Genomic DNA, 24,587 nt, shown 5'->3' on the forward strand with positions numbered 1-24,587 from the left:
CATTTATTTGGTAAAGACAACATGTGTCTGTGGCTAAAGTATAGAGGTAAAATGCTATAATCTGTGGATAATCCTGGCCACAATTATAACAATTTATAATCTTATGAAGTGTCCAGTGACAATGTAGACAGTGTGTTCTTGTAGGCCTCTTTCTCACCTTTCTTGTGCTTTTTAAGATCTTATCTGGTAAGGATTTTCCCTTAGTCTGAGAGTATCTTTGTGCGGCAAATGCACAGAAAATACATGGTGGTCACTGGGAGACCTGAGCCCAAGACCCAGTGTTCAGGGCCAGCAGAGCATCTTTCTGATGTAAGCCAGCGTGAGTTTGTCTGACCAGCAAAGGGAACAAGAGGTCCCTTGTGCCAACAGCCCACACACAGACAGCAGTACCAGGGAAAGGCAGGCACTGAAATTATGATGTCTTTGCCTGGCACAGGTGGGTGGAACTAAGGGAGGTCTAATAGCCCTTCCTCTATTGCAGAGCACAACCAAAAAGACTGTGACTGATGCAGTCCAGTTCTTCCAAGAATGCTTTTTGGGCAAAACTACAGTACCGTATCCTTTAGCAGGGAGGTGTAGCAGAACACAGGAATATCAGAGTGGCCATTCAGTCAAACTGTAGTTTTCCTTCTGGGAGAGGCCTATAGCAATGTCTGGGGGATGCAGTGTAAGCAACAACACAGATTTGGTTGTCCACAGCTTCTGGCAAGGAGTAACTCAAGCCCTGTGCTATAAGCTGCATCTAGAGCAGTGTGTCTTCCTAACCCCCTGAATTCAGTCCCCTTTTGGAACCACTTGTCTTTCTGATGTGCAGAATGTGCTAAGCAATGCAATTCATTCTTCAGTAATACCTCATGTGGGGGAAAAAGTTCCCTTTTGTTAAACATATGCATGCTTTGTATATATGATGCTTAGCACAGGGAGCCCTGAGCCATCTGGGGCCATCTGCTGCAATGAAAGTGTTCCAGTACACAGGATCAGGTATGGAATCAACAGAATGACTCAAAAGTATCTGGAGACAAAACACCCATTTTGTCTCTCATATCATCTCATTTTGTGGTAATACTGGGTAACGTAAGACGTGCTCGGAAGCACGTTGATGAAGACTTCAGTTCAAGGTTGTGTCAGCAGACCATGTAGCTTCAGAGAACTTCAGTCCTTTGCAACTGCTTAAACCTGGTTATTTATCACCTTGTATCTTGAGATCTGATTGTAGAGGTAGCAAGATAGAAGGTGGGCAGTTGCATGTGTAGCCTGTAGAGAGAGGATGGAGGTTTTTTTGTTTAGATCAAGTGCCTTTACCATTCGTGCCTTCCTGTTTTGATATATACACAGTAGGGCAGTGGAACAGCTGTTGTGTTTGGCTAGATATAGACAGATTATATTTCAGGAGATCTTTAATTAAAGACAACAAGTACAAATAAATTGGTTTATATTCCACAGCTTTGCTTTAATTCTCTAAGGTTCTGTGTTGAAATGTATAAACAGTGCTGTGTCAGCAGGCAGGTATTTCCCTCAGAGCTTACTCCGTTTCCCCATGGCATGACAGCTGCCTGAACTCTGTGCTGATGTGGGTGATCAGCTCCTGCCTGCACATCCTTTCTGGCTGACACAGCCTGTGGCCAGGCTCATCTCTAGAAGCCCCAGGAGCAGGGCTGCACAGCCTCCCTCAGGAGAGTAGTGGCTCTAAGGAGTGCTGGCCCCTGGAAGCTGAGCAGTGCAGCTGAACTGCTGCTATTACTTTTAAGAAGGTATAGCAAGTGTAGGACTGCTTTTTCCTGTGTGTGGCAGTGTCCTTTGGACAGCACAACACTGTCAGCAATGTGCCAACAGTGATGCTCTGAGCTGATACCAAAAGCCTTGCTCCATTCTGAAAGCATGTTTGAGGATTTAGAATGATTCTTGTTCGGTTCACTTCTGTTTGTTAGTGATGATGTGCTGCTAGTTAACATTTCATTCTCCTTAAAGAATTAAGACACAGGACAAGTTCTCAGGAGGTGCTAAAAACATCAGAGGGTCTCATCAAGATTTTTTTGTTGTTGTTGTTTTTCTACACTAGCAAGTAATGCAGCCCAGGAAGAGCAGAGCAGTAGAGTCAGACAGTTACCAATGAGGACCTGATCTTCACACTACACAAATTTCATGAGAGTTTATTTCAGACCACCATTAGTCCAGATTTATTGTTTATGAGCCACCTGCAATGGATCATTTGGGTTGGCTTTAGCCAGAAACAATCTGGTTAGCCTGCTGTGTGTGCCCAATGCCATGGACCCATAGCACAGTATGTGGGGACAGTCAGGAGTTTCATGCTCCTCATTTGAACTGACACTAATTTAGCCATGCCAAATGTGGAATTAGGACAAGGCAAACAGGAGTACATAGTTTTTGGCGCATGCTGAGACCAAGGGATCATTTAAGGTTCAGTCTACAGCATTTCTAAGAAAAACAAGCACCACAAGCAGTGCAGCGGTTGTGCACCCTGATCACCCCTGATCCCAGCTCTGCTTCAGTACCTGTTGCTGCATGCACAATGCAGGAGCTCACAGTCAGTCTCCAAGCAGCTGGCTGCAGGCAAACATGGTACTACTTCTACCCCTGTAAGAGTACTAGATGGCATGGAATAATAGATCTCTCATAGCTTGGTATCTGAATATCCCTCTATCATCAGATCCTACTGTGAGCCCAGTGTAACTTCCAGAAGTGGCACAGGGAGAGTGATACTGTTCAAGAGTTTGGATTACATTTTATTGTGGAATTAGAAATGATAGGTAAGTTGGGGCACAACAGCTGTTACAAACACTGCCACAGCCTGGCCTCCATGACATGCAGGGCTTTGACCAAAGATCAGATCTGTCTCCTTTGCTGCATGAGAATGGTGTCTGCCAGCTGGAAGTTGTTAATGAAGGGCACAGCATGATCACAGGCTGCTGTGACAGTGTCAACACCCTTCAGTGATTTCCTTGGCTTAGTACATTGCTGCAGGGGAGTTACTTACTGCTGATTCTCCTTAGGAAAGAGTGAGCATACTACTGACACTGTGCTGTAACAAAGAGCTTTGTGGCAGTGTGTCAGAATGTCCCGTGTCTCCCAGCAGTCCATCAAACATCACATCAACACGGTCAATACTGAAGGTGTCAAACAGAACATAAGTGCAAATAAAATGAATACAGAGCTGCAGCATGAAATTCATGAACCCATCTGTCTTCAGTACCATACAGTGGCTTGCAAATATATTTAAAATAAAATGGCTGACCCTTTTCCAAACAAGAATTGTTTCTGCAAATTGTGGTGACCCCTTGCTAGAGATCCTACATCTTCTAGACAGCTAAGGCTATGCTAAGTATGTCAAGCCTTGGTTTTTACTTCATATATGCAATCACATTACTTCACAAGGACATATGGCTGAAAAACACTAAGCTGATTGTCAGAAGGCTTTAAACTCTCCCTTATTGACCTAGAGTTGAAACAGCCTGTCCCAAACTGGATGCTGTATTTGGAAGCCCTGACTTTTTGATTAAAAATGAGCTGCTTTCTGTCCCTAGGAGGGTTGCTGGCAGTAATGTTTACCAAGGGATAGAAACTTCAGCCTGGTGCTAGTAAGAAAGCCTTGTCTTCAATCTTACATAGCCCAGAGGGGAGAGAGAGGAAGAGTCAGAATCCCAGTCTCAGAGAGCTCTTAGGGGGTTGATCTTGATCTTTGTTTTATGCTGCCTTCCTCCATCTCTGGAAGAAAATGCACATTTCTAGTCTAGGATAGATTTCATGTACTGGAATTCTTCCCAGAGTTGGCACAGCTTCAAAGGGTTTTAATCTTGGCTGTAGAACCCACATGCTGTTGCAAAGATCCCCAGGGAAAAATAGCTGGAAACGGACAAAAGAACAACAAAGCTACAGGGTCCTCCAGGAGGCTATATCCCACTGAGATGATTCCCCAAAAGCCAGTCATACAAGCAAATCCCTCTCTTTGTTCCTCATCTCCCGTTGGTCACCACAAAGCATCCTAGCCCTTGGGTTCTCTGCAGGACACTTGACTTTCACAGTATGCCCTACTGTTCCCTTTGCTGGTGAGAGCTCTCCCTACAGATGCTGAGTTAGGGCCTTAGCAGCTTTTCCTTAGTGGCATTTTCCTGTCTCTTCAAGGTCTCGGAAGAACCTTCATCTGCCAGAGCATTTCTATCACTCACAGCAGCAGAAAGTTCAGGTGATCTCAACTGTTGCCACTGTACAGAGATGAATGAGAGATGAATGCTGAGTCCCTTCACCTTTCCCTTTAAATGGATACTCCAGCCCTCTTTCAGGATTGGCCATAAACATTGATTTCAGCCCACAGATTTATTTCTGGGGTGTAGGGTGGAGCACTTGGCTCAGCAACACAGAGCACTGAGGCCCCAGAACAGCACTTGACACTGCACTGAGATATCCACCTGTGTATCTACACAGCAGGTTGATAAATTTCTATCTACTCTGCACATGCAAGGTTCAGGGGGTTCTGCCTCCACAAGAGAGAAAGTACCCAAGAAACTTGAACATGCATAAACTGGTGGTTGTCGAACATGATTGCTCTTTAATCTCAAAAAGCTTGGGTCTGCTTCTACTCAGGCTGGATTGTGAACTGTCAGCAAAAAAGCAGATCAAGAGCAGTGCTGAGATTACCTGTGAAGTTTGTTGAAGCACTGAAGAAGGCTAGTTGGAAAAGGAAGTTCAGTTCCAAATCAGATACTAGCTTTAACTCACAAGCCTGATCCTGCAAGCCTCGCTCATTTAAGTGGCTGTCTTGCTTTCAGCAAGATTGGTCCAGCCAGCAGCTCTCAGTAGCTTGAGCCAGAAGTTTTTATAGATAACTACATCCAGGCTGGAGGGGAAAGGGAGAAGACATACATAGCAAAACTAATTAATTTTCCACAAGAAAGCAGTAATAAAAATGAGATAGCAAGTGAGCCTTGCCCTTAAGGTTACTGAATAGCTACTGAGTTAAAGGAAGGCTACCATGTTTGGTAATAAATAAATCATGTCACAGACTGCAGGCATCGGCAGCGGTTACTACAGACACAGCTTCCAAGACAGAGACAGGCAGGGAAAGAGAGATGGAAAAAAGAAGAAACAGTAGAGTTAAAAACGGGTTAGCTGGGATTTTGAAAGATCAGTGTCTAAAAACCTTATTCAGTACAGAGTCAGAAATCCTTGGTGTTCCGAAATTCTGGCATGCTCCAAACCCTCCTGTTGGGCTGGGTGCCCCGTTCCACATCCTCAGAGATGGTCTTGATGTCACTGATGAATGGGGAAATCCTGGACCGAGATTTAAATGTTGTTAAGGAGAGGCTGGTTCTGTTCTTTGTGTTCCACTGCCTTGCAAGCTTCTTGGCCTCTTCCTCCTCTTTGATCTTCTCAGCAGCTTCCTGCAGGACGGAGCGGAAGAGCCGGGATACTTCCTGTGCTTCTGGTTCATACTCTGCAACGACTTGCCTGAACCTGGAAGCACAGTCAAGGCACAGCTTTGATTAAAAACATCAAATTACGGATTGCTGCCAAATCGCTGTGCTAGGCTTGGAACTTGCACTTTCCTGCTGAATGGGACTCCCTGGGCTGAAGGGAACAACAAGGAAGGGCCATGAAGGTATGCCCAAGGTCTCTAAAATTACAAGCAAGCCAGGGAATGTAAGGAAGTGACGAATCATTGTTTCTTATAAGCACAAGAAATAATAGGGAGAACAAAACAAAGCTAGAAGGCAAGTTTGAAACAGGAGGAAGTGCTCTTTTCACACAACACCTATTAAACTAGAACTCAGTGCTATCAATGGCTTAAGAAACAAAGTTATTGCACAACTTTGTGGAAAATGTCCCCATCACTGCTGATTAAACATGGTTGTCCAAATGCACACCCTTGCTCAAAGTAGTCCCTGAACTGCAGCTTACCAGAAGCTCAGGATAGACCAGGGAAAGCTCCGTTAAAATTTCCCTGTTTCTGGTTCTTGTTCCCCATAGCATTACCCAATGGCCTCTAGACAAAGGAAAATTCAGTCACTTTGTTTGGTAGTCTTTCAATATTTAACTTTCTGTGAAGTGCTGTTTCATCTTCCTATGGATTTCTATAACATAATGGACTGGCTCAGCAGTCAACACCTTGGTTGGCAGCACAATGCTGTATCTAATTAGATAACTCTGTATTACTTCAGTGCCTTCTCAACAAAGAGCTCAAAGTGGAGTTTTGGGAAATGTATTAAGCTAGCTTAATACCAAGGAAGTGAAGAATCAGCACTGCTTATTTTGCAGGTGAGAAAGATAAGATGCAGGGCAGAATAGTTTTCATGAAGCCTCTGAATGGGCCACTGGCTGAGCAGTGAAGAGATTATGGCAGTCCTGACACCTTGTGGGGTGAATTGTCCCCTGCCTGGAGAGTGTGGGATGCACTCCCAAGGCTCACACACTGGTCACATAGATACTCTGATGGTTCTGTAACAGTATGAATTAGTGACAAATGGTAATATGGCTACTCTTCTAATAAATAATCAGTTCTTAACATAAAAATTATACCTGAAAGGAGACATAGAGCTAATAAACTAGTACTTCACTAAAATCCAGGTATTTGTACTGCAGGGAAGCTAAAGTGTATAAGGTAAGCATACAAGCCTAATACAGCAGAAGCTGTATTGCTTCTTGGGTTTTTGAAAATCCCCATGAATGTAAGAAGGAGTTTAGCACATATGGAATTGCACAGCTTAATGGTGTGAAAGAGAAACCAGAAAGACTTTTTGTATATTTATGTATTTTGACTCCGACTGTGAAGGCCTGAAATTGGACACACATCGTGACACCCTGCTGTATCCCAGCTATTTCTCTCCCAGCAAGTACTGGCAGCTATGGGTACAAGTGTGGAGACACCAGTGTTGCTTTCTGAGGGAACTCAGTGTCAGCAGAAGCACCAGTCCCTTCCAGCGTCAAGCCAGAGCAGTTTGACACAAAACCTTCCAAAGTCACCAAAATGTTCCTTAACTGAAATGTTGCTTTGGATGAATTCTTAATCTCCCTCCTCTGCCCCCTCACAAAACCTCTAAACTTTGAGTGTTTGGGTGCAAAAAGCCTCTGAGGTGCTGTATTTAAGTACTGCCGCAGTGATGCCAAAATGAATTGTGCAGAGCCTGGAAGGGCAATAGACAATCTCTTGCTGAGGGCTAGCAGACAACAGCAGGAACTGGGATTTGTTGGACATTGCAAACTTCCTTTCTTCCTTCTTAGGAGGCAATTTGGTTGCATTATCAAAGAGCCCAAAATACAGTTTTCACAATAAATACATTTTTCCCTTTATCCTATTTGAAGCAAAAACAGGTGAGTCCACAGAAGTCTTCACAACATTATTATTATTATTATACCAGGGAAAGTAGCTTCAAAGGATGTCTATTGCAGAGCTGAACTAAAATGAGTCATTCTGGTTTCTTATCTCAATGTGTGTTTTAAAGAGAGGCACTGTCACATTTTTTATATATATATATATATCTCATTACATCCTCCTCTTTTGTATTGGCAATTGTGCACCCAAAAGTCCTCGGCACTGCCTCCACTTTCAGAGGCTGTGTGTCATGCTGTTGGATTGTGGCTGTAGAGCAGGCAGCAGCACCTAGCAGGCTATTACTGCCAGTGCCTTCCTCTGGGAACAAGAGGGGAAATAGATGATATGACAGCAAATATAACCCCTGAGCAGACAGCTCTAATGCTAATGGCCCGTGTTGCTGATAACACTCCCAACCAATCCAGCTGAAATAGTTTTCTGAAATCAGGGTGACTTCCCACCTGCCCAGCTATCTGCCTCTTTGCACTCTTCTTAGCGTAGTTTTGTCCAGTCCGCTGTTAAGATTTACCTCTAACTTTTCAAGACCAACACCAAAACTACTTTGTAAGGATTTGAGCACGTCTAAGAAACAAAGAGAAAGCAAGCCAAAAGACTGTCTGCCAGTCACACAATGAAAAGTCACCCTGATTGTGATGGAGAAGGGAAATGGGATCCTTTTCTCTCCCCTAACAGAATGAACTAACTTCACCCCTTTATCAATACCCACCTAACTTCAGTACCAGCACGTTTGTGTAAGGGACAAGCTCATGTAGGAAGTCCTAAAGGAGTGCAGATCACAAATATTTCTCAACAGAAAAGATGGACAGGTTATCAGGGCTGAGCTCCAGCTAAACCAGTCTATGTATCAGAAAAATAAAAAGTTTTTGCTGCAGGCACCTACACATAACCGAAGCCGTCTTCTCCAAGTATCAGTGAGCATCAGTTAATGTGCTGGATGATTCAGCAGTCTGCTCTCTGCACAGAGCACCCAGTATATAAAAACAGAAAACCACTGGAATCAAGGAGCATGGCCTTGTATCTTGGGAAACAAACTCCTCACAAAGCTGCTCAGTGGGGATAAGAACACAAAATTGCACAAGGCTCATCTATCTTCTAGCACAGGTTAACACCCTTGTGTTTTTGCATGGGATAGTTTCAAACTAGGCAACTGCACAACCATGTCCAGAACCACTTCAACAGGGTTTCCTTACTCATCATTAAAGCAGAGCTCGCTATCTTAATTGTGGCTCAAGCTATGGAACTGCTGGTAACTATCCTGGAACACATCATGCAAGTCACACAGTCTGAGATGTGACAAAAACTCACCTTGAACCAGCACAGATCAGGGGAGGATGTATAGGCATACACAGGGATGAGCACATTCCCCAGTCCAGGCAGTGTTTGAATCACAGTTCAAACAAATTTGTTCTTTAAATTGTGACCCTTCCATTGCTTTATAGAGCTGTCAGATTTTAAGAATCTGGTTGTGCTTGGCTCATACTAGCACTGCTTTTCAAAGCACTGTCACCTGCCTGTGTTATTCTGTAGGTCTCCCATACAGTAGGTTCCCTAAGTACAGCCTGAACTTTAAAGACCTGTTAAATCCAATGAAAGTCCATGGACTTAAACAATGTGCTTATAGTTCAGGGTATTCCTGAGAGCCCGTCTGAATGGAGAGCTCTAAGCAGATTTAGCCATTCAAAGAAAACATGGGGTTGCTTAGTGCTAATAATTAACTGCTGACTCCTGAATCTATATTTTGAGCAGTAATTCTGGTTATAGGGTAAAGCTACAAACAGCTTTGCTAGAGAAGGCTCCTTGACTCCCAAAGAGTTACAGCATTCACACTAATTGAAACACTCATGTCACAGCACCTCAAACTTAAGCTCACAATTGTAAAAAAATCCATTTCTGATTTTAGTTATTTGTCTTAGATTCAATCTTACTAGGAAGGCCACTTCATCTATTCACAATCGTTAGAAAATTACAGTCCTTAGCCTGTGATATTGATAACAATTCAGATCACCAAAATGCAGGTTTACATTTCCATACTAGGGAGTTTTTTTGTTTCCCTCCAGGCACAGGAGGACAGAAGCCAGCTGTTTCACTTTTGCTGAAACTGAAAGAAATTAAACAGACTTTAACTAGCTCTGACGAGGGTTAAAGCTCTGAGTAAAGATGGTGAAAAATCTAGCATTTTTTATTGGCAACATACTATTCTACTTGTTCAGTTTAACCATTGCAGTTATGTACTACAGACCTCACCAAACTCACTGTCATTTCCTTCAGTTGGCTTCAGGATTTAATTTTAAATAGTCAGCAATCTCATAACCCAGTAACCTAAAGCTAAGGTTAGGTTATGAATGCAATGGCTTTATTTGCATGAGGTGAATCAGAGTCTCCAGATATCTGCTATTTGCAGTGTATTTGAATCCTTCTAGAATTCCAAGAGACTCAAAGAGAAGTTTCTATTGACCCAAAATACAAAATAGGCAATCTGGATCTGAAAAAAAAACCCTTTCATTTGTGAAGTGCTCCTTTCCAGCCTCCTCCACAGCTAAAGAAACAAATTTGGAGAAATTTTGCCTCTCAGTAAATGAGTCCATACCCAGAGAATAGGACAATTTGGATAATCATTTAAACCTTTAGAGAACAAAGTGATATCTCTGACAGCTCATATAAAAATGTTTTGTTCTGGCTTTGACTATGAACTCAGAGTCTCACAAAGAAGGAGACCTTGCATGACACAAACAAAACAAACTCTGCAGTCTTGCAAGATGCCTGCTACTTGTGTTATTTAAGAATTATGTGCTTGTCGAGTGCAAAAAGGACTTCAAAAAGGACCTCAGCTCTTCAAATATTTAAAATGGAAGGGAAAGGATCAAGCTGGCTATTTCAGTCAGAACCAAGGACTTTGGTAGTGTACATGCTCTGCATTTCAATTTCCCAGGGCAAGCTCACAAACTTTTTTTTGGTGGAAGATTTTTCTAAAACCTGCTCCATATTAGCAAGTCACAGAGTACTGGAGAGAAAACATCAGCAATGCAATGACCTTGTTATTAAAGTACTTCACTGGAAATATGGAGGTTTCATTGCACTCCTATTATACTCATCTTGTGAAATTTTGGGGAAGTTACTAAAATCTCCATCTTATCTCACTTTCTGCAAAGAGAATTTATCCAATTTTGGCTATCTTTCATTTAAATTGCAGGCTTTTTCTGTTTTTTTCTTTCTCCTGTACATTTGCACCTCCTAACATGGCAAGCCCCATTATTTTTGTTTCCTCATCAGTAATGAAAATTCCATGGAATGACAGAGCTCTCAATTAGAAGGTAGAAAAGAAGAAGGGTCAACTCTTAACATTTCCAGTACAAGATGAAAGGATTATTTAATAAAATTGGGAGACATTAGCTTAAGACAAGCAAAACACAGTATTTTATAACAGAGTTGTAGTTCAGGAGTGGAACTCTGCTACAGGGTGCCAAAATGTTATAAATTTACATGTGTACAAAAAGAGAAAAGCCTCCACAACCTAAACAACTGAAAGAAAAACCCACATCCACCAATTATGGACACAAGATCCACTTGTGGGTCCAAAAGTCTCACAGTTACAAAACCTGGTAAGTTGGGTGCTGTATATGAGGTGTAATTGTTCCTACTGTTGGATTTTCTTCCTTTCCTTTGCTCTTTTCCTTACACTGATGCCACTGGCCACTCTGTCACTTACAGACTGCACACCAGATCAGCCAGACCTTTGATGCAATCCAGTTCCACCATTTTTGTGGCTGTGACAGTCCCTACTCAATCACAGAATTGAAACAACAAAGGTTATGAAATCCTCTTTATTTTTTTTTTTGTCTCTGCTAACCATGTGAGCTCTGTAAAACATGCCACTTCTTGAATCATAGTGTAATACAATTTATGACAGCACCCTATTTGTAAGAGGAGTTTTAAGAGGATAGTTTTAGCCTTTTTCAATCATGCCCACACAGAGTCCACCAACGTTGTTGAGTACATTTATCAACTGCAATCAGTATGCTGGATCCTGAACAGCAGTGAACAACCATTACAAGCTGCACTGAAATCACACATCCTGCACGATCAGTCTCAATTAGGAAAAAAAAAAATAGCAGAGCAGCAAGTTTTATATGGCTCAGCTTAATACTTTCCTGAAGAGGATCAGCCTTGGGGCCTCCCTGCTCCAGCAGCCAAAGCCTGCTGTCATGGAAATAACCTGTTTGCCAGACAGGCCTTGCTCAGTGGCCCTGGGGATGGTAAACATAGCTCTGAATCCCAAGGGTTTGAAGTGGCTTGTTTACAGCATAGCTTGGAGTTAAACAAATACAAGGCAGGTGCTGCTCCCAGCAAATTTTCACTGGAGAGGTCTTGGTCACTGAATGATCCCAAATGTCTGCTCCTGCCACCATGGCAATCTTTGCAAGAGCCAAGGCTCTGTGTGCCAGTTTGCTTTCAAGGTTCAACCTCAGGGAAGATGAGGGCTAGAGAGGTAATTTTGGCATTCTTTCCCAGCTACATCCACCAGGTCCACTGTAAGACAGAGGACCAGCCATTTCCAGCACTTTTACAGCTGCAATTCAGAGGCCATAGATTCATTTATTCAAAGGAAAACAGGAGCCAGCATATGCAGTGAGGGACTGCAGGGTGCTGAGAGCCCTCTTGTATAAATCCTGCAAGGACAGTGCTCACTCTAATCCCAACTGAAGAACATGTTGGAACAGGGGAAGCTGACTATAAAGGCACATTTCACAACTTTGTTTTGGCTAAGGTGCACTTAAAGAGTCACTGCTCCTCACTGTGCCAAGTGCAAGAGTTTATCTTATAGCAGCCACCCCAAAAGGAAAAGAGCCACACCCTTCCCTTCCAGTCTGGATGCTACAGCAGGTTTAGATTAATTTCTAAAGGCACTTTCACAGGAGGCCACTCAGCTGGCAGGCAGCAATCCTAAGTCTAGCACTTGAATGGCTCAACAGCAAGCCCGAGAGGCTGTGCCTACAACTACACTGCAGAAAGCACCACTTGGCTGTTCAAGCCAGCTACGTGCCCCACCTGCATCCCATGACTCCATGTCTAAGGTGAAGAGGGAGGGTAGGGAAGGGAGACATTCTCTGGGAATACCTGGCTCACAGGCTGAAAAAAATAATAGCACCTTTTGGCTAGTTTGGACACTGGGCATAAGGGCCTCAATAGACCTGCTGGACAGCTTAAATTGAGGAATGAAAGCTCCAGTGAGAGCGGGGAAACACCAAAGGAGGTTGTTCAGAGGCTGTGGAACCTCTGCCCTCAGAGATATTCAACAATGGGCAGGACAAGGCCCTAAGCAACCTGATCTAACTTTGAAGGTGGCCCTACTCCAAGTAGGAGGTGGAAATGCATCCTTCTAGAGGTCCCTTTAAACCTCAATTTCTCTAAGATTCTAAAGTCTGAAGCAAAGAAAAAAGCCATCACAATACCGAGATGTTACCTGTTCATCAGGCAAGGTAAACCTGCTCTGGCTACTCAGGAGCATAAAATACTCAAGCCAATGTCAGAAGGAAATGGTATTTTGTAACTTCTTGGAGGAAATGATGTTGTGTTAAACTGCCTTAAAACATTAGATTTCCCTTCTTTCCCATGAAGATGCTACCCCAGCACGACTCAAGATACAGGATGCCCAGTTTTGGTTCTGTTGGTCCTGGCAACCCTCGCTCTCTCCTCACACATCACAAAGAGGAAAGGGGGAAAGGAAAGGTCTGTGTCATCCCATCTTTTACTGTACCTGAGTATGACAGGCCCACAGTAGGAAGGATGTATTTTGGTGCACATGTCCTCCAGCTGCAGCCGTTCTCCAGGGCTGATGTCATAACTCTGCTTTGGATAGCTGACCAGCCAGCCGTAGTCCACCCCGGTCTTGATCTTGCGGTATTCATTCTCCCGCTCTCGCTGCTGCTTCTCTGCCTGCTTGATCTGCCAGCTCAGCTCCATCATGAGCGTTTCAACCACCATTTCTGTGGGGCTCCTCTGGGAAATGCGGTTTGGGGGCTCATTCCACCTGAACCAGGATGCCAATGACATAATGCTCTGTGTCTCTTTGCTAGGAGTGAGTTGAGGGTAGAGAGGGAGAGAAGAATAGTGCCATCATCAACACACCTCAGCTGAGAACGTTCTTTCCCCCCCACCCCTCCAATCTGTTTTTAAAATTGCTACTGGATAATCACTTGGAAATAATTGGTGCTGTGCCCCTTGAGGAATCTCACTCATAGCAGCCAGCTTGCTCAGAGGGTGAGACAGAGGGTGAAGAGGCACCGTCTTCCTAAACTTCCACTCACCCTGTAATTAAAATGAGTCACAGTCCTTACAACTTAAGTCAGGGTTAAGTTACAAGGATACTTTGCTCCCTCCAGGCTAGGCTGGGGAAGCATTCTCCTGCCCACACATGGGACTTGGGCTCCCCTGGCTGAACCCTCATGGGAGGGCACGATCTTGCAGCAACCCTAGCTGTAAAAACTCAATGCATGGAGTCAAAGGATTGCTGGGAGCTGTGTTCTAGCCAAGAGATCCTTAGAGAGGAGGCAGGATTAAGTGACCTGGTGTGGTGGGTTGAAGCTGATGCCCACCAAGTGACCACCAAAGCTGCTCTATCACTCCATTCCCCAACTGGACAGGAGAGAGAAAACATATTTAAAGGCTCACAGTTCGAGATAAGGACAGAGAGACATCCCTCAGCAATTATTGCCAGGTACAAAACAGACTCAACTTGGATATATTAGTTTGCTATTCATCAAATCACAGCTAGATAATGAGAAATAAAACCAAATCTTAAAACACCTTCCCCCACTCTTTTCTTCTTCCTGGGCTCTGCTTTACTCCCAAATTCTCTACCTCCTCCCACCTAGCAGCACAGGGGGGTAGGGAATGGGGGTTGTGTTCAGTTAACTGCACATTGTTTCTGCAGCTCCTTCCTCCTCAGGGGGAGGACTCCTCACATCCTTCCTCTGTTCCAGCGAGGGGTCCCTCCCATGGGAGACAGTCCTCCATGAACTTATGTCAGTCCTTCCATGGGCTACAGTTCTTTGTGAACTGCTCCAGCCTGGGTCTCTCACAGGGGGTGTGGTCCTTCAGAAACAGGCTGCTCCAGTGTGGGTGCCCCACGGTGTCACCAGTCCTGATAGCAAGCCTGCTCCAGCATGGGCTCCTCTCTCCAGGAGGTCCTGCCAGAAGCCTCTTCCATTGTGATCTTCCCATGGGGTCACAACCTCTTTTGGGCATCCAGCTGCTCTGGCATGGGATCCCCCATGGGCTGCAAGTGTATCTCTGCATCCTCTTGAACCTCCATGGGCTGCAGGGGCACAGCTGCCTCACCATGGCCTTCACCATGGGCTGCAGGGGGATCTCTGCTCCATTGTCTGAGGAACCTCCTGCCCCTCCTTCTGCACCGACCTTGGGGAATTTAGAGCTGTTGCTCTCCCATATCCCCCCTTTTGTCTCCCAGCAGCTATTGCTCTGTTGTTTTTTCCCCTTCTTAGACCTGTTATGCCAGAGGTTCTACCACCTGGACTGATGGGCTCAGCCTTGGCCAGCAGTGGGTTCTTGCTGGAGCCATCTGGCATTTGCTTTATCAGACATAGGGGAAGCTTCTGGCAGCATCTCACAGGAGCCACTGCGGTGGCCCCCATCACTACCAAAACCTTGCCACACAAACCAAATACACCTGGGTAGGTTTGCTGCTGCTGCTGCTGCTGCTGCTGCTGCTGCTGCTGCTGCTGCTGCTGCTGCTCTAACATCGGCAGCAGAGCTGCTCCCCCCTGCCTGGGCAGCACTCACAGGAGCCTGAGCTACAAGGCCAGACAGAGCTTTAACCATTATTTAGCAAACGTGCTGCTGCGTGCAGCAGAGGCTACACCACCTTCTGCAAGCTGAATGACAATCATTTGCTTTGCTGCAGGAGCACTCCTTCAGCACCACCACCAGTGCCAAGGGAGCTGAGGCTGCTGAGGGGGAAGCAAAAGCATACCAAGGTTTAAACTGTTACGACTTCTAAGTGAGAGGTTTCTGCTGCTGGGGAGCTACCCAGCACTTAGAAGACAGAACAAATTGCATCAATCGGCTCAGAAAAAGATGGAATTAACTCCCCACCCAGCCAATCCCTTCATGTTGTCCCTTCAGGAGGACAATGCATGGAACAAAATCATTACCTATTGTATTTAAATACAATGGAATCCAAAACAGGCACTAGGGAGCTGAACAGGAGCAAAACAGCATCTGTTTCTTCACACAGTGCACTTATGTGCCTTGTTGCTCCCTTCCATTAGCCCCTGGGGAGAAGGGGTGGCACAAATAATGACTGCAGCTGGGATTACAGAAAGGCCACTCCTGGCAGCAGCCCAACCAGGACATGGCGTCAAAAGTTAACACGAGGGCAAAGGATTAAAGAGTCTCATTCTGCAAGGTCTGAGCAAATCCTCACTGTTGGGACACAGACAGACATGAAATGGAGAAAAATATGCTTTTGATTTAAGCTTCCACCTTGGGGGCTAGGGCCTTTAGTGGCAATAAAAATCACCAAAAGCTTATAACTACACAGTACTCCCACTAGAGCTGAGAGCCAAGACTGAGAGCCAAGTCTGGGAGCTAGCTCCCAGACTCCCTGGATGAGAAATGATCAATAGTATTCTGCCATGACTGCAAGGAAAAGATGCTTCCGTGCATCATTCACTTGTCATAAACTGGCCTTTTCTCTTTCAAAAATGTTCCTACTATGTAAATATATCACACCATTAAAGGAAAATGCTCCAAAAACCTGTACAGTCTGTACAGTGTCCCAGGTCTGAAAGTATTTCAGGCTCTAGTACTTAGGCTTTTCTAGAATCAGGAAGTTTTCCAAAGTGCATCAAAGGACTAGTTTCTCTGGTCCTATATCCTACCTTTCCCAGCAAGCAGTACCAGTTTCTTCAGAAGGCAGACATAAAAGGTCTGAAAGCTTCCACAGGTCACAGATGCAGCTACCTCAGAGTGTCAGGCCACAGGTCCTCTCCCGAGCCTGCATAAAGAGCAACACCTGGGCTGGTTTACAGTGCTTGTACAGGAGAGATCGCTGCAGTGACTGCTTGTGCCCTGGAGCCTGAGCTGTGATTATCCTTGTGACAGCAGCTGCTGCAAGTGCTCCTGCTCCTGTCTCATCCCTGTGCTCTGGAGGAGGAGGAGCAGCCAGTCCTTCCATTTGTGTCTATCGCCAGGGTGACTCCAGCTAACAGCTCCCACAGCACCACGCAGAGCTCCGGCGTGGAGCCAGCTTCTGCCGCTGTGTCCAAAACACACCAACAAACTCAGGCTGGAACCAATGTGCTGACGGCTTCAAGTCCATGATGCTACTGCTCCAACGGGAACCTGGATCTTGCTACATGGGGGCCTCCACTCATCATGACATTAGGGATGAAGACCATTTCCTTGGTCTGGTCACCCCTTGTGTGTCACTAACAAAAGTGAGGAGCATAACAGGCCACAAGCTCTTGTGAAGAATTTAAAGTCTCGTATTTCTTTTCAGCTTCTGTGATGACAGTAATTTTTGTAAGCTGTTACAGGTACCATTATTATTTCCATTTGTGCTTTTATCTGATGAAGGTGAACATGCCCTTCTGTATTTTAATTCTGGCTATGACCTGGTCTCACTTTGGTTTAACTCTGCTGACTTCAGTGGCATTAGGGGTAAATCAGTATAAAGCATTACAACAGTGAAGCTGAGGAATGCCCTTCCAGCTATTCCTAGCTCACCAGCTGGTTCATCAGAAGAGGAGCAAGAGAGGAATTTAGTGGTCAGACTGGGAAAGAGAGCTAAGAGACTTGGATTTTGCATGATCCTGGGCTGTTCTTACTGCCTTTATGGTTTTTAGTTCCACAGGTCTACCTCAGGGCAAGGCACTCTGCATGAGAACCATTTTACCTAGCACTAGTATTACAGAGAATAAACAGAAAAATATTTTGGATACCTTCTCTGCTGATACCAAGGCCTGCTGAACCTGAGCTTTGCCCCATCCCAGAGCTTTCATAAAGCTCTGGTAAAAGGCAGATTTGCATTTAGTATGGAAACATGGATACCTCTGACCCCAAATGGGGCTTTCACTTAACCGCCATAAAAAAATCTGCTTCCAGATAAGACTGTAAAGGAAGGAAAGCACCTCACAGGCAGCTGAAATGGCCTGTTTTCAAATGAAGGAAAATCCCATGCAAGCGTTTCACACACACTGGCAGCTTGTGCTGGCTGTTCCTAAGGGAGTCATGTTTGTATGAGATTGTTTCCTTCCCCTTCTCTCATCCATCATCGCTTCTTTTTGAGAGCTGGCATCTGGCCATCTCTATTTAGCAGGCCCAACAAGCCACCACTTTTCCCACTACTGCTCTTAGTAGCCTGCAGAAGATGCTGTGGGCTTCACTAATTGTGGTTGCTGGTTTTAATTTAAAGTTCACAGGCAGGCTAATCATTGACTGACTCAAAATGGCTTTCCCATGTGGAAAAACTCAAAGGACTTTTGGCAAGATGTGGATAGCCAAAGAAAGGCAAAAGTTACAGCCTGACCTTCTTATTGGGGAAAAGGACAAATTTACACTTTTCAAGCATTCACATTAAAATTATATTTAAGAAGAGGTATTTCCCCAGCTGAACACAGATCTTTCTGTTGCACAATTAGTCCATTTTCTAATTCCTCCTAAAAGGCTATCCTGGGAGCTGACACAATCCAGTTGATGAACCACTCTGGTGTTATTTAAGCAAATTTTCCAAGGGGTCTATGCAAGTTCCACTCCAGAAACAGATCTGCATTTCGAGACTCTGGTGTCATTGACTCTAGACCTTTGTGTAGAAGACAAGCCTTCCCCTCACACTGTTGGTTGCAAGTCTGACCAACCACCTCACAGAGATTTTAGCTCACATTTACCTTAGCAATGCTAAAGTCTGAAATATCTCTCTCTTTCTGTCCCACAGCCTCTAAGGGGTTCCTTCAAATTTTAGCAAGTGTAAGTCCATCTGAGAGTTTTTCATGTAAATGTTTCCTGTTAGCTTTGCCTTTCTTCAAAACTCCTTTTTGCTCTCTAAGCTATCAGCAATTCTTGCTTTTTTCTCATGTACTTTGTAGCTTTCTCCATGTACTTTGCATGCTTTCTCCATTTTTTTCGCAGGGCATGCTCTGAACAACTTCACCTCATCTTCCACGTTCTTACCTTCTCCCGTGTTTCCCCATGTGATTTCCTCTTCTTGTTCCAAAGAGCACACCACAGATTCATCAGAAATATCAACATTCACATGCCTTATCTGTTTTCACCTCCTTTAAACATGATTTCTCCCCTTCCTAGCCCTTTTACCAGCAAAGGCAGTATGTTTCCTTGGCCTGCTCTCTGGCCAACTGGAGGCTGATGGACACAATCTCCTCCTCCAGGCTCTTGCAGGCTGGATCACCACTTGCTACAACTTAGTACAGCAGGGCTGCTTTCTGGTAAACCATGAGTCAATCAGCAGGGCCAGTCTAGCATATAGAAAATGAACTTCTGAGAATAAAAAATTCCTTTCCATTGATCCTTCTCCTGGCTCCCAGCTTGCAATGCCCTCCAGGATAGGAGAGGAGTATGCAGAGGGTGGGAAATGTGCATTTTGAAAAAAATGAGAGTAGAATAGGACTCTCTGTAAAGGTATCTCCTCTGACAAGTCTCCTGTAGTTTGCCTTTGCCTTCACAGTCCAGGAGTGCTGCTGACAGTCCTGTGTGACTCTCAAGGGCCTTAGGGGTGTGGTGATTGTGTAGGAGCAGAAGGAGAAGCCTTAAAGGGGTTAGGTGATAGGAGCCTAATCCATAATCCAGTGATGTCAATAGACAGGTTGTCACCCAGCTATAGACAGATTTGCAGAAAATCCATCACCATCCAGTCAAAGTGTAACAAAGTGGGTTGAGGAGCTGGGAAATGCCTTCCCTGCCTTCTTTTGGGTGGTAGTTCCTTACAGCTACAGTCAGAGAGCAGAATTTGCTCATGCAAGATACCCACTTAGTTCTTTTCCACACATGCCAGATCACAGGGTAACAAACAAGGAAATTTATTTCTAAAGTGGGTCAAATCTTTAAATTCTCCCCATAACCTTAGAAGACACATAGTGACAGGGAAAAGAGATAATGTGAAACTGCAGAGCACATGAAAATTTGTTTCAAATTACTTCTTTAGTAAAGTTTGGGTTACATTGTCCAGGAAAGTTCAGTGTACCTGCTTGAACTGCAACTCATAGGTAGATTGAAATTGATTTGGCTGCACCCAACTCTGAATTCTGTACTAACTGAAGCAATGTTTAACGAGCTGCTCAGGCAGAAATTGTGGTCATGGCTGTGCTGCTGGCTCTATCTGCATGAAGTAGCATCAGCATCAAAGATGAACCTCAAAATCTATTTCTCTTGTGATGAAGATACTTTAATTTTGTTCCAAAGAATCATAGCAACTTCTAATTAAGAAACTGCTGCCAACACCTTCTCAATTTTATTTATATAGTCCACCATAGCTTTGTAAAACAGTCCCTGTTCTTTGTTCTTCACCACATTCTAGTTTGTTCAGCCTGGACAAGAGGAAACTGAGGGGAGACCTCACTGCAGTCTACACCTTTCTCACAAGGAGAAGCAGAGGGGCAGGCACTGATCTCTTCCCTTTGGTACCCAGTGACAGACCCAAGGGAATGCCCTGAAGCTGTGTCAGGGGAGGTTTAGGTTGAATAACAGGAAAGGGTTCTTCACCCAGAGGGTGGCTGGGCGCTGGCACAGGCTCCCCAGGGAAGTGATCACAGCGCCAAGCCTGACAGAGTTGAAGAACCATTTGGACTACTCCCTTGAGCACATGGTGTGACATTTCAGGATGTCCTGTGCAGGTACAGGAGCTGGACTTCAATGATCCTTGTGGATCCCTTCCAACTCAGGATATTCTGTGATTTTATTTTATTTTTTTTAAAGTTACTTGCCATTATTCTCTCCATACAGAGAATTTTACCTTACCAGGGCCCAAAGAACTCTACTTCCTATCTGTCTGGAATCTCCTTTCTTGTTCAGTGACATGGAAGGCTAAGGTGTTTACAGCTACTTGCCATGTGATTGTAATCTCAGTGGAAATAATTACAACCTCAGCCTGCGACTGCTACAAGGCAATTAAGGCTGAAAAAGCAGTAGGTAGAGATTGTCAATCAAGAAATTTAAAAGCAATGCAAATACCATGATATTAACACAGCAGCATTCCTCACTCTGACCTGCAGAATAAAGAGAGAGAACTTTGGAGGACATTCAGGGGTTTGCTTACAGACAGCAGAAAACCTGTGTTTTGCTTTATAAGCACACTGATTCCTCTGTTGTGATGGGCACAAGCTATTTCTGGGCTAAAAAAATTGAGAAACCACAGTAGTTAAAACATCTCCAGGTACATGACCCTGTTACAAGAAGCAAGGAGCTTTGAATAACAGAAGCGCAGGGGATGAAGCGAATGCTTTAAATGCAACCTTTTTGTCAAGTCTTGGTGGTTGCAGGTGTTTAAGGACAGCCAAGAGCACCTCACAGCAGTGTCCAGGAGCGAGCCAGCTGTGACAGGGCACAGTGGCACCCAGCAGGCCCTTGCATGCCAGCAGTGCCTGCCTGTCCCCAGCACGGCTGTGCTCACGGTCCGACCTGCCTGCCCTGGGCTGACAGCTCCTGCTGCTGCCTGCCTCTGCTCCCGTGACAAGCGCTCCCAGAAAAGCGTGACAGCCGTGCTGCTCTTCAGCATGCAGCCCCATTTCTGTCTCCACTTTTCCCCAGCAGGCTTGGCACTGTCAGCATTATAGAAAGGGACTGGCTCTTTGTCTGCTGTCGTTGCCACAGAACCGCTTAAGTCTTTAGTAAAGGTGCATGAGTAAAAATCATCGCTAGGTAAACGTGACAGGAGGGCAGTCAGAGTGAATCAAAGGTGTTTCAGGACAAAAAAGAAACAAAAGTGGTACTGTTTCTATCACAGGAAAGGCTGTGTGGCCTTCTGGAAATACCACAACAGTGATGATATATGTGAATATGTCGCATCTTCTACAGCTGGTAGCCTTCACAAGATTTTTTTTTTTTTTTTTTTTTTTTAATGAAAGCCTTTAAAATGGAGAACACACTAAAAGTACTGCTCTTATCTCCCCAGCATTTGTCTAGTTTGTAATACATTCTTAGAGCTTCAATCTTCTAGAAAACAAGTCTATCTAATGCATTTTATGTCTGCATTTTGATTGCAAGAGGGGTAAATAAGCAAGACTTCAGTGCAAACTGGGCCCCAAGTTCAGGTATGAATGAGAAAGATGTTTTTCAGTCACTAACCAAAACACAATGAGAAAAGGTAGCTGATCTAACAGGTACAGCTTCATGATCTACACTAAAGCGTCACGAATGTAAAACAGATTTGCCTCATTGAAATAATGAGATTTCTGTTGATTTATTCCAGATGAAAATCCAGTCTACAGATCTTAAAGAAAGAGTGAAGGAAGGGCCCAATAGCTTGGAGCTCTCCTAATGCTGACACTTCTACAGAAAATAATCTTTGTGTTATCTGCAGAAGCAAAAGGGTGGGTTCTACTTAAATCTGCTTATGAAGCAGAGCAGTATTTTGCAGTTTGTCTACTTATCAAAGCAAATGAGTTCCCTTTGTTGAAAAACGGGACCATTTTCATGCCAATTTCTCACTCATACTTGAAACAATGTTTCTAGTAGCAACCATAAACGTCCTCTGTCATAAAACTTACACTAAACTGTTACCTAAACCTACAGAAAACGGGAAGTTAAAGCACAATGAATTGCTCTGTTTGACTGACTTGTTATTAAAACTCCTATATATTGCTCAGATCTTGCCATGGTGGATCAAACACGCCTTCAGTTCTATACCTTGCTTTGATCTCTGCAGACTACAAAGCCAGGTTTCCCGTCAGGAGAGAGGGATGTAAAGTATTCTTCACCATTCATTCAGCTGTGTAAATGAGAGTTCAGAAGGTAGCACAAACCCATAGCTTTTCTGTTATTAAAATCATTCAAACCACCAGAAAAAAGAGTATTCTGCAACAATGCTGTAAAAGCATCTGATGGAAGGCTCCAATACAAAAGGCTCTCAGAATTAAAACTCTGAGAGATCCCCAGCTCATCTTTCTCTATTCTACTACTAACTACACAATGTTATTAAAGGGGCAGTAATGTCACAGATTGGAGTTTCTAAAACTGTCATCCACCGCAGATACTCATATATAGAGTTATATAAAGAGATTGAAACTCTGACCCAAAGGCATATTCCACCTATCATCTGGTGCTCTGAAGTTTTTTTATTCATATATTATGGCAAAGACCAGACCAAGTGCTGTGAAAACAGGCAGGTGAGATGTGCATTCTCCATCAGTCTGATTCTTCTGGGAAAGCAGCAGTAGCTTATAGCATCATAAAGTGAGAACGCATAACAGACACCTTTACATTTCTGTTCAGGACTGAACCTTAGTTACGATATCTACCAGAAAGAACATTGACTGAAGGTCCCTGAAGTCCCACTCTGCTGTGATTCACTGCAGAGCTACTCCTATATATATAGTGAGAGTTTTGTCTGTACTGCAGAATACTAAGACCAGTGTTAAAGTTTGATCATTGTGACAGGCGCTACTTAAAAATATACATTGTTCTAAAATTAGCAACCAAATGAAGAATGCTAAATTTACAGCTTGAAAACTTAAGCCTGTCTTTATCGAAATCACCCACAGCATTGGCAGAAATGGAAAGCTCATGCTTTCCACCCTGCAATAGCTTCACGTCCCACCTGCGAGCACAGAGAGCAGTCTCCGTGAGCAGTGAACAGCGCTGTACTCACATAGGCTTTCATTAATGTATCAGCACTAGGAGTTGTACAGTTGTACTATCCTTAGTCACACTGCCACAGCTCTAAAGTTGCCTGACTGACCTTCGTGGTACCTCGCTAGGGTTAACAAACACTGAACTTCCACACTGCAGACACTTAGCAGGGCAGGTGTCTAATCGGAGAGATTTTAAAAATGGCACAAGCACAAGGCAGCATAAACCGTGCTTTCCTCCTCGATTGCCTGTCCTTACGTAACCAGTTACCCAGTGCTTATCCATGATCCGGGCAGCCGTGCCCGAGCCCAGCCTGGGCGAGCTGTCGGAGCCCCCCGGGCCCTTTCCCTTCCCTTCCCTTCCCTGCCCACCCATCCCGCCTCACCTCGGCACCAGCGCTCCCGCTGCTCGTGCGGACAGACGGACCCAGGGCGAGCGGAGAGGGTACCGGGAGGAGAAGGACGCGCCTTGAAGTCAAGCCCTCTAAACTGGCACAGCAGGCTTAAACCCACACTGGGGTATGGATTAGCCCTGGTGACGAGATATAACAGCTGGGCTTACGGCAGTGCTTTTGAGCGATTAGGGCTTGGTTCAGTACCTCCACATACACAGCCTCCCGGCAAAGAGCCAGCACCTCTCGGCTCAGCCAGACTTCGGCACCTGTTTAAAAGTCCCTCCAAAACACGAAAACTTTGTTTTCTAACCCGCAGCTGAGCCGGCCCTTCGCAGAAAGGCAGGTATTTGAGGCACCGGGACTTTCTGCAGGGGCACGGGGGGTTCGCTCCGGTCGCGCCCCGGCCGAGCCCGCCCGGCTCGGGGCTGTCCCGGCTCTGTCCCGCCGGAGGCGGCCGCAGCCCGGGCCCTGCCGGAGCCGCTCGGGCCGGGCGATAACCGGCCCACGGCACAGCCGAACCGGGACACGCCAGCCCCGGGCTCTCCGCCGCCAAGACAGCGGTCTCCTCCGCCGGGCACCACCCCCGTCCCGCCGGGCACCCCGCCCGCCATCGCCGCTGGTGGTGTCCCCGGCCCCTCCTCCTCCCGCTCCCGCTCCTCACCGCGGTGCCCGCTGCCGTCCCGCCGCCGGCGCCCAGCCGGGGCAGCGCTCTCGCCGCCGCCGCTCCGCAGAAGTTGAGCGGAGCCGCCGCTCGGCAGCCGCCGCCGCCCCCCGCGCCCCGCCCGCGCCGCCGTTCCCATAGCGACCACGGGCAGCTCGGTCCGGGGCCGTGAGCCCCGCCCGGGCATCCCACCGGCACCGGCACCGGCACCGGCACCGGCACCGGCACCGGCACCCGCACCGGCACCCGCGTCACACCCCGCGGGGACTCACTGCCATAGACTGAATTTGCACCGACAAATAACGGCGCGGAAACTGGATGAAAACTATTCATCCATTTGTCGCCAAGTCCTTTGGGAACAGAACAGA

General features: G+C 45.4%; 1 protein-coding gene across 6 annotated transcripts; it reads right to left on the reverse strand.

Annotated features, from left to right (window-relative positions):
- Window positions 1–1,425: 1,425 nt before the first annotated feature.
- RD3 (RD3 regulator of GUCY2D) lies at window positions 1,426–24,376 on the reverse strand. 6 transcript variants are annotated; one of them, XM_086878590.1, is made up of 6 exons: window positions 24,220–24,325; window positions 23,550–23,695; window positions 22,223–22,304; window positions 16,246–16,361; window positions 13,101–13,415; window positions 1,426–5,469 (listed from the first exon to the last, which is right to left on the reverse strand). In XM_086878590.1, exons 5-6 carry the CDS (start codon window positions 13,394–13,396, stop codon window positions 5,172–5,174), a joined length of 594 nt encoding a protein of 197 aa, XP_086734716.1. In that variant the 5' UTR covers window positions 13,397–13,415; window positions 16,246–16,361; window positions 22,223–22,304; window positions 23,550–23,695; window positions 24,220–24,325; the 3' UTR covers window positions 1,426–5,171. The 6 variants fall into 6 exon arrangements, with proteins under 6 accessions (XP_086734716.1, XP_086734715.1, XP_086734717.1 ...); XM_086878589.1 differs by lacking the exon at window positions 22,223–22,304 and having other exon boundaries at window positions 24,220–24,338; XM_086878591.1 differs by lacking the exon at window positions 16,246–16,361 and having other exon boundaries at window positions 24,220–24,338.
- Window positions 24,377–24,587: the final 211 nt, after the last annotated feature.

The sequence above is a fragment of the Cyanistes caeruleus genome, chromosome 2, assembly GCF_971803275.1.
Source record: "Cyanistes caeruleus chromosome 2, bCyaCae1.hap1.1, whole genome shotgun sequence".
Taxonomy (NCBI): domain Eukaryota; kingdom Metazoa; phylum Chordata; class Aves; order Passeriformes; family Paridae; genus Cyanistes; species Cyanistes caeruleus.

What these genes read in the sequence shown, in the direction of transcription:
- RD3 (XM_086878588.1), bottom strand. Translation starts at nt 13,396, where the DNA reads ATGTCATTGGCATCCTGGTTCAGGTGGAATGAGCCCCCAAACCGCATT. An exon ending in TGTGGGCCTGTCATACTCAG is followed by an intron (nt 5,470 to 13,100) that starts GTACAGTAAAAG and finishes CTGTGCTTCCAG; the next exon opens with GTTCAGGCAAGTCGTTGCAG.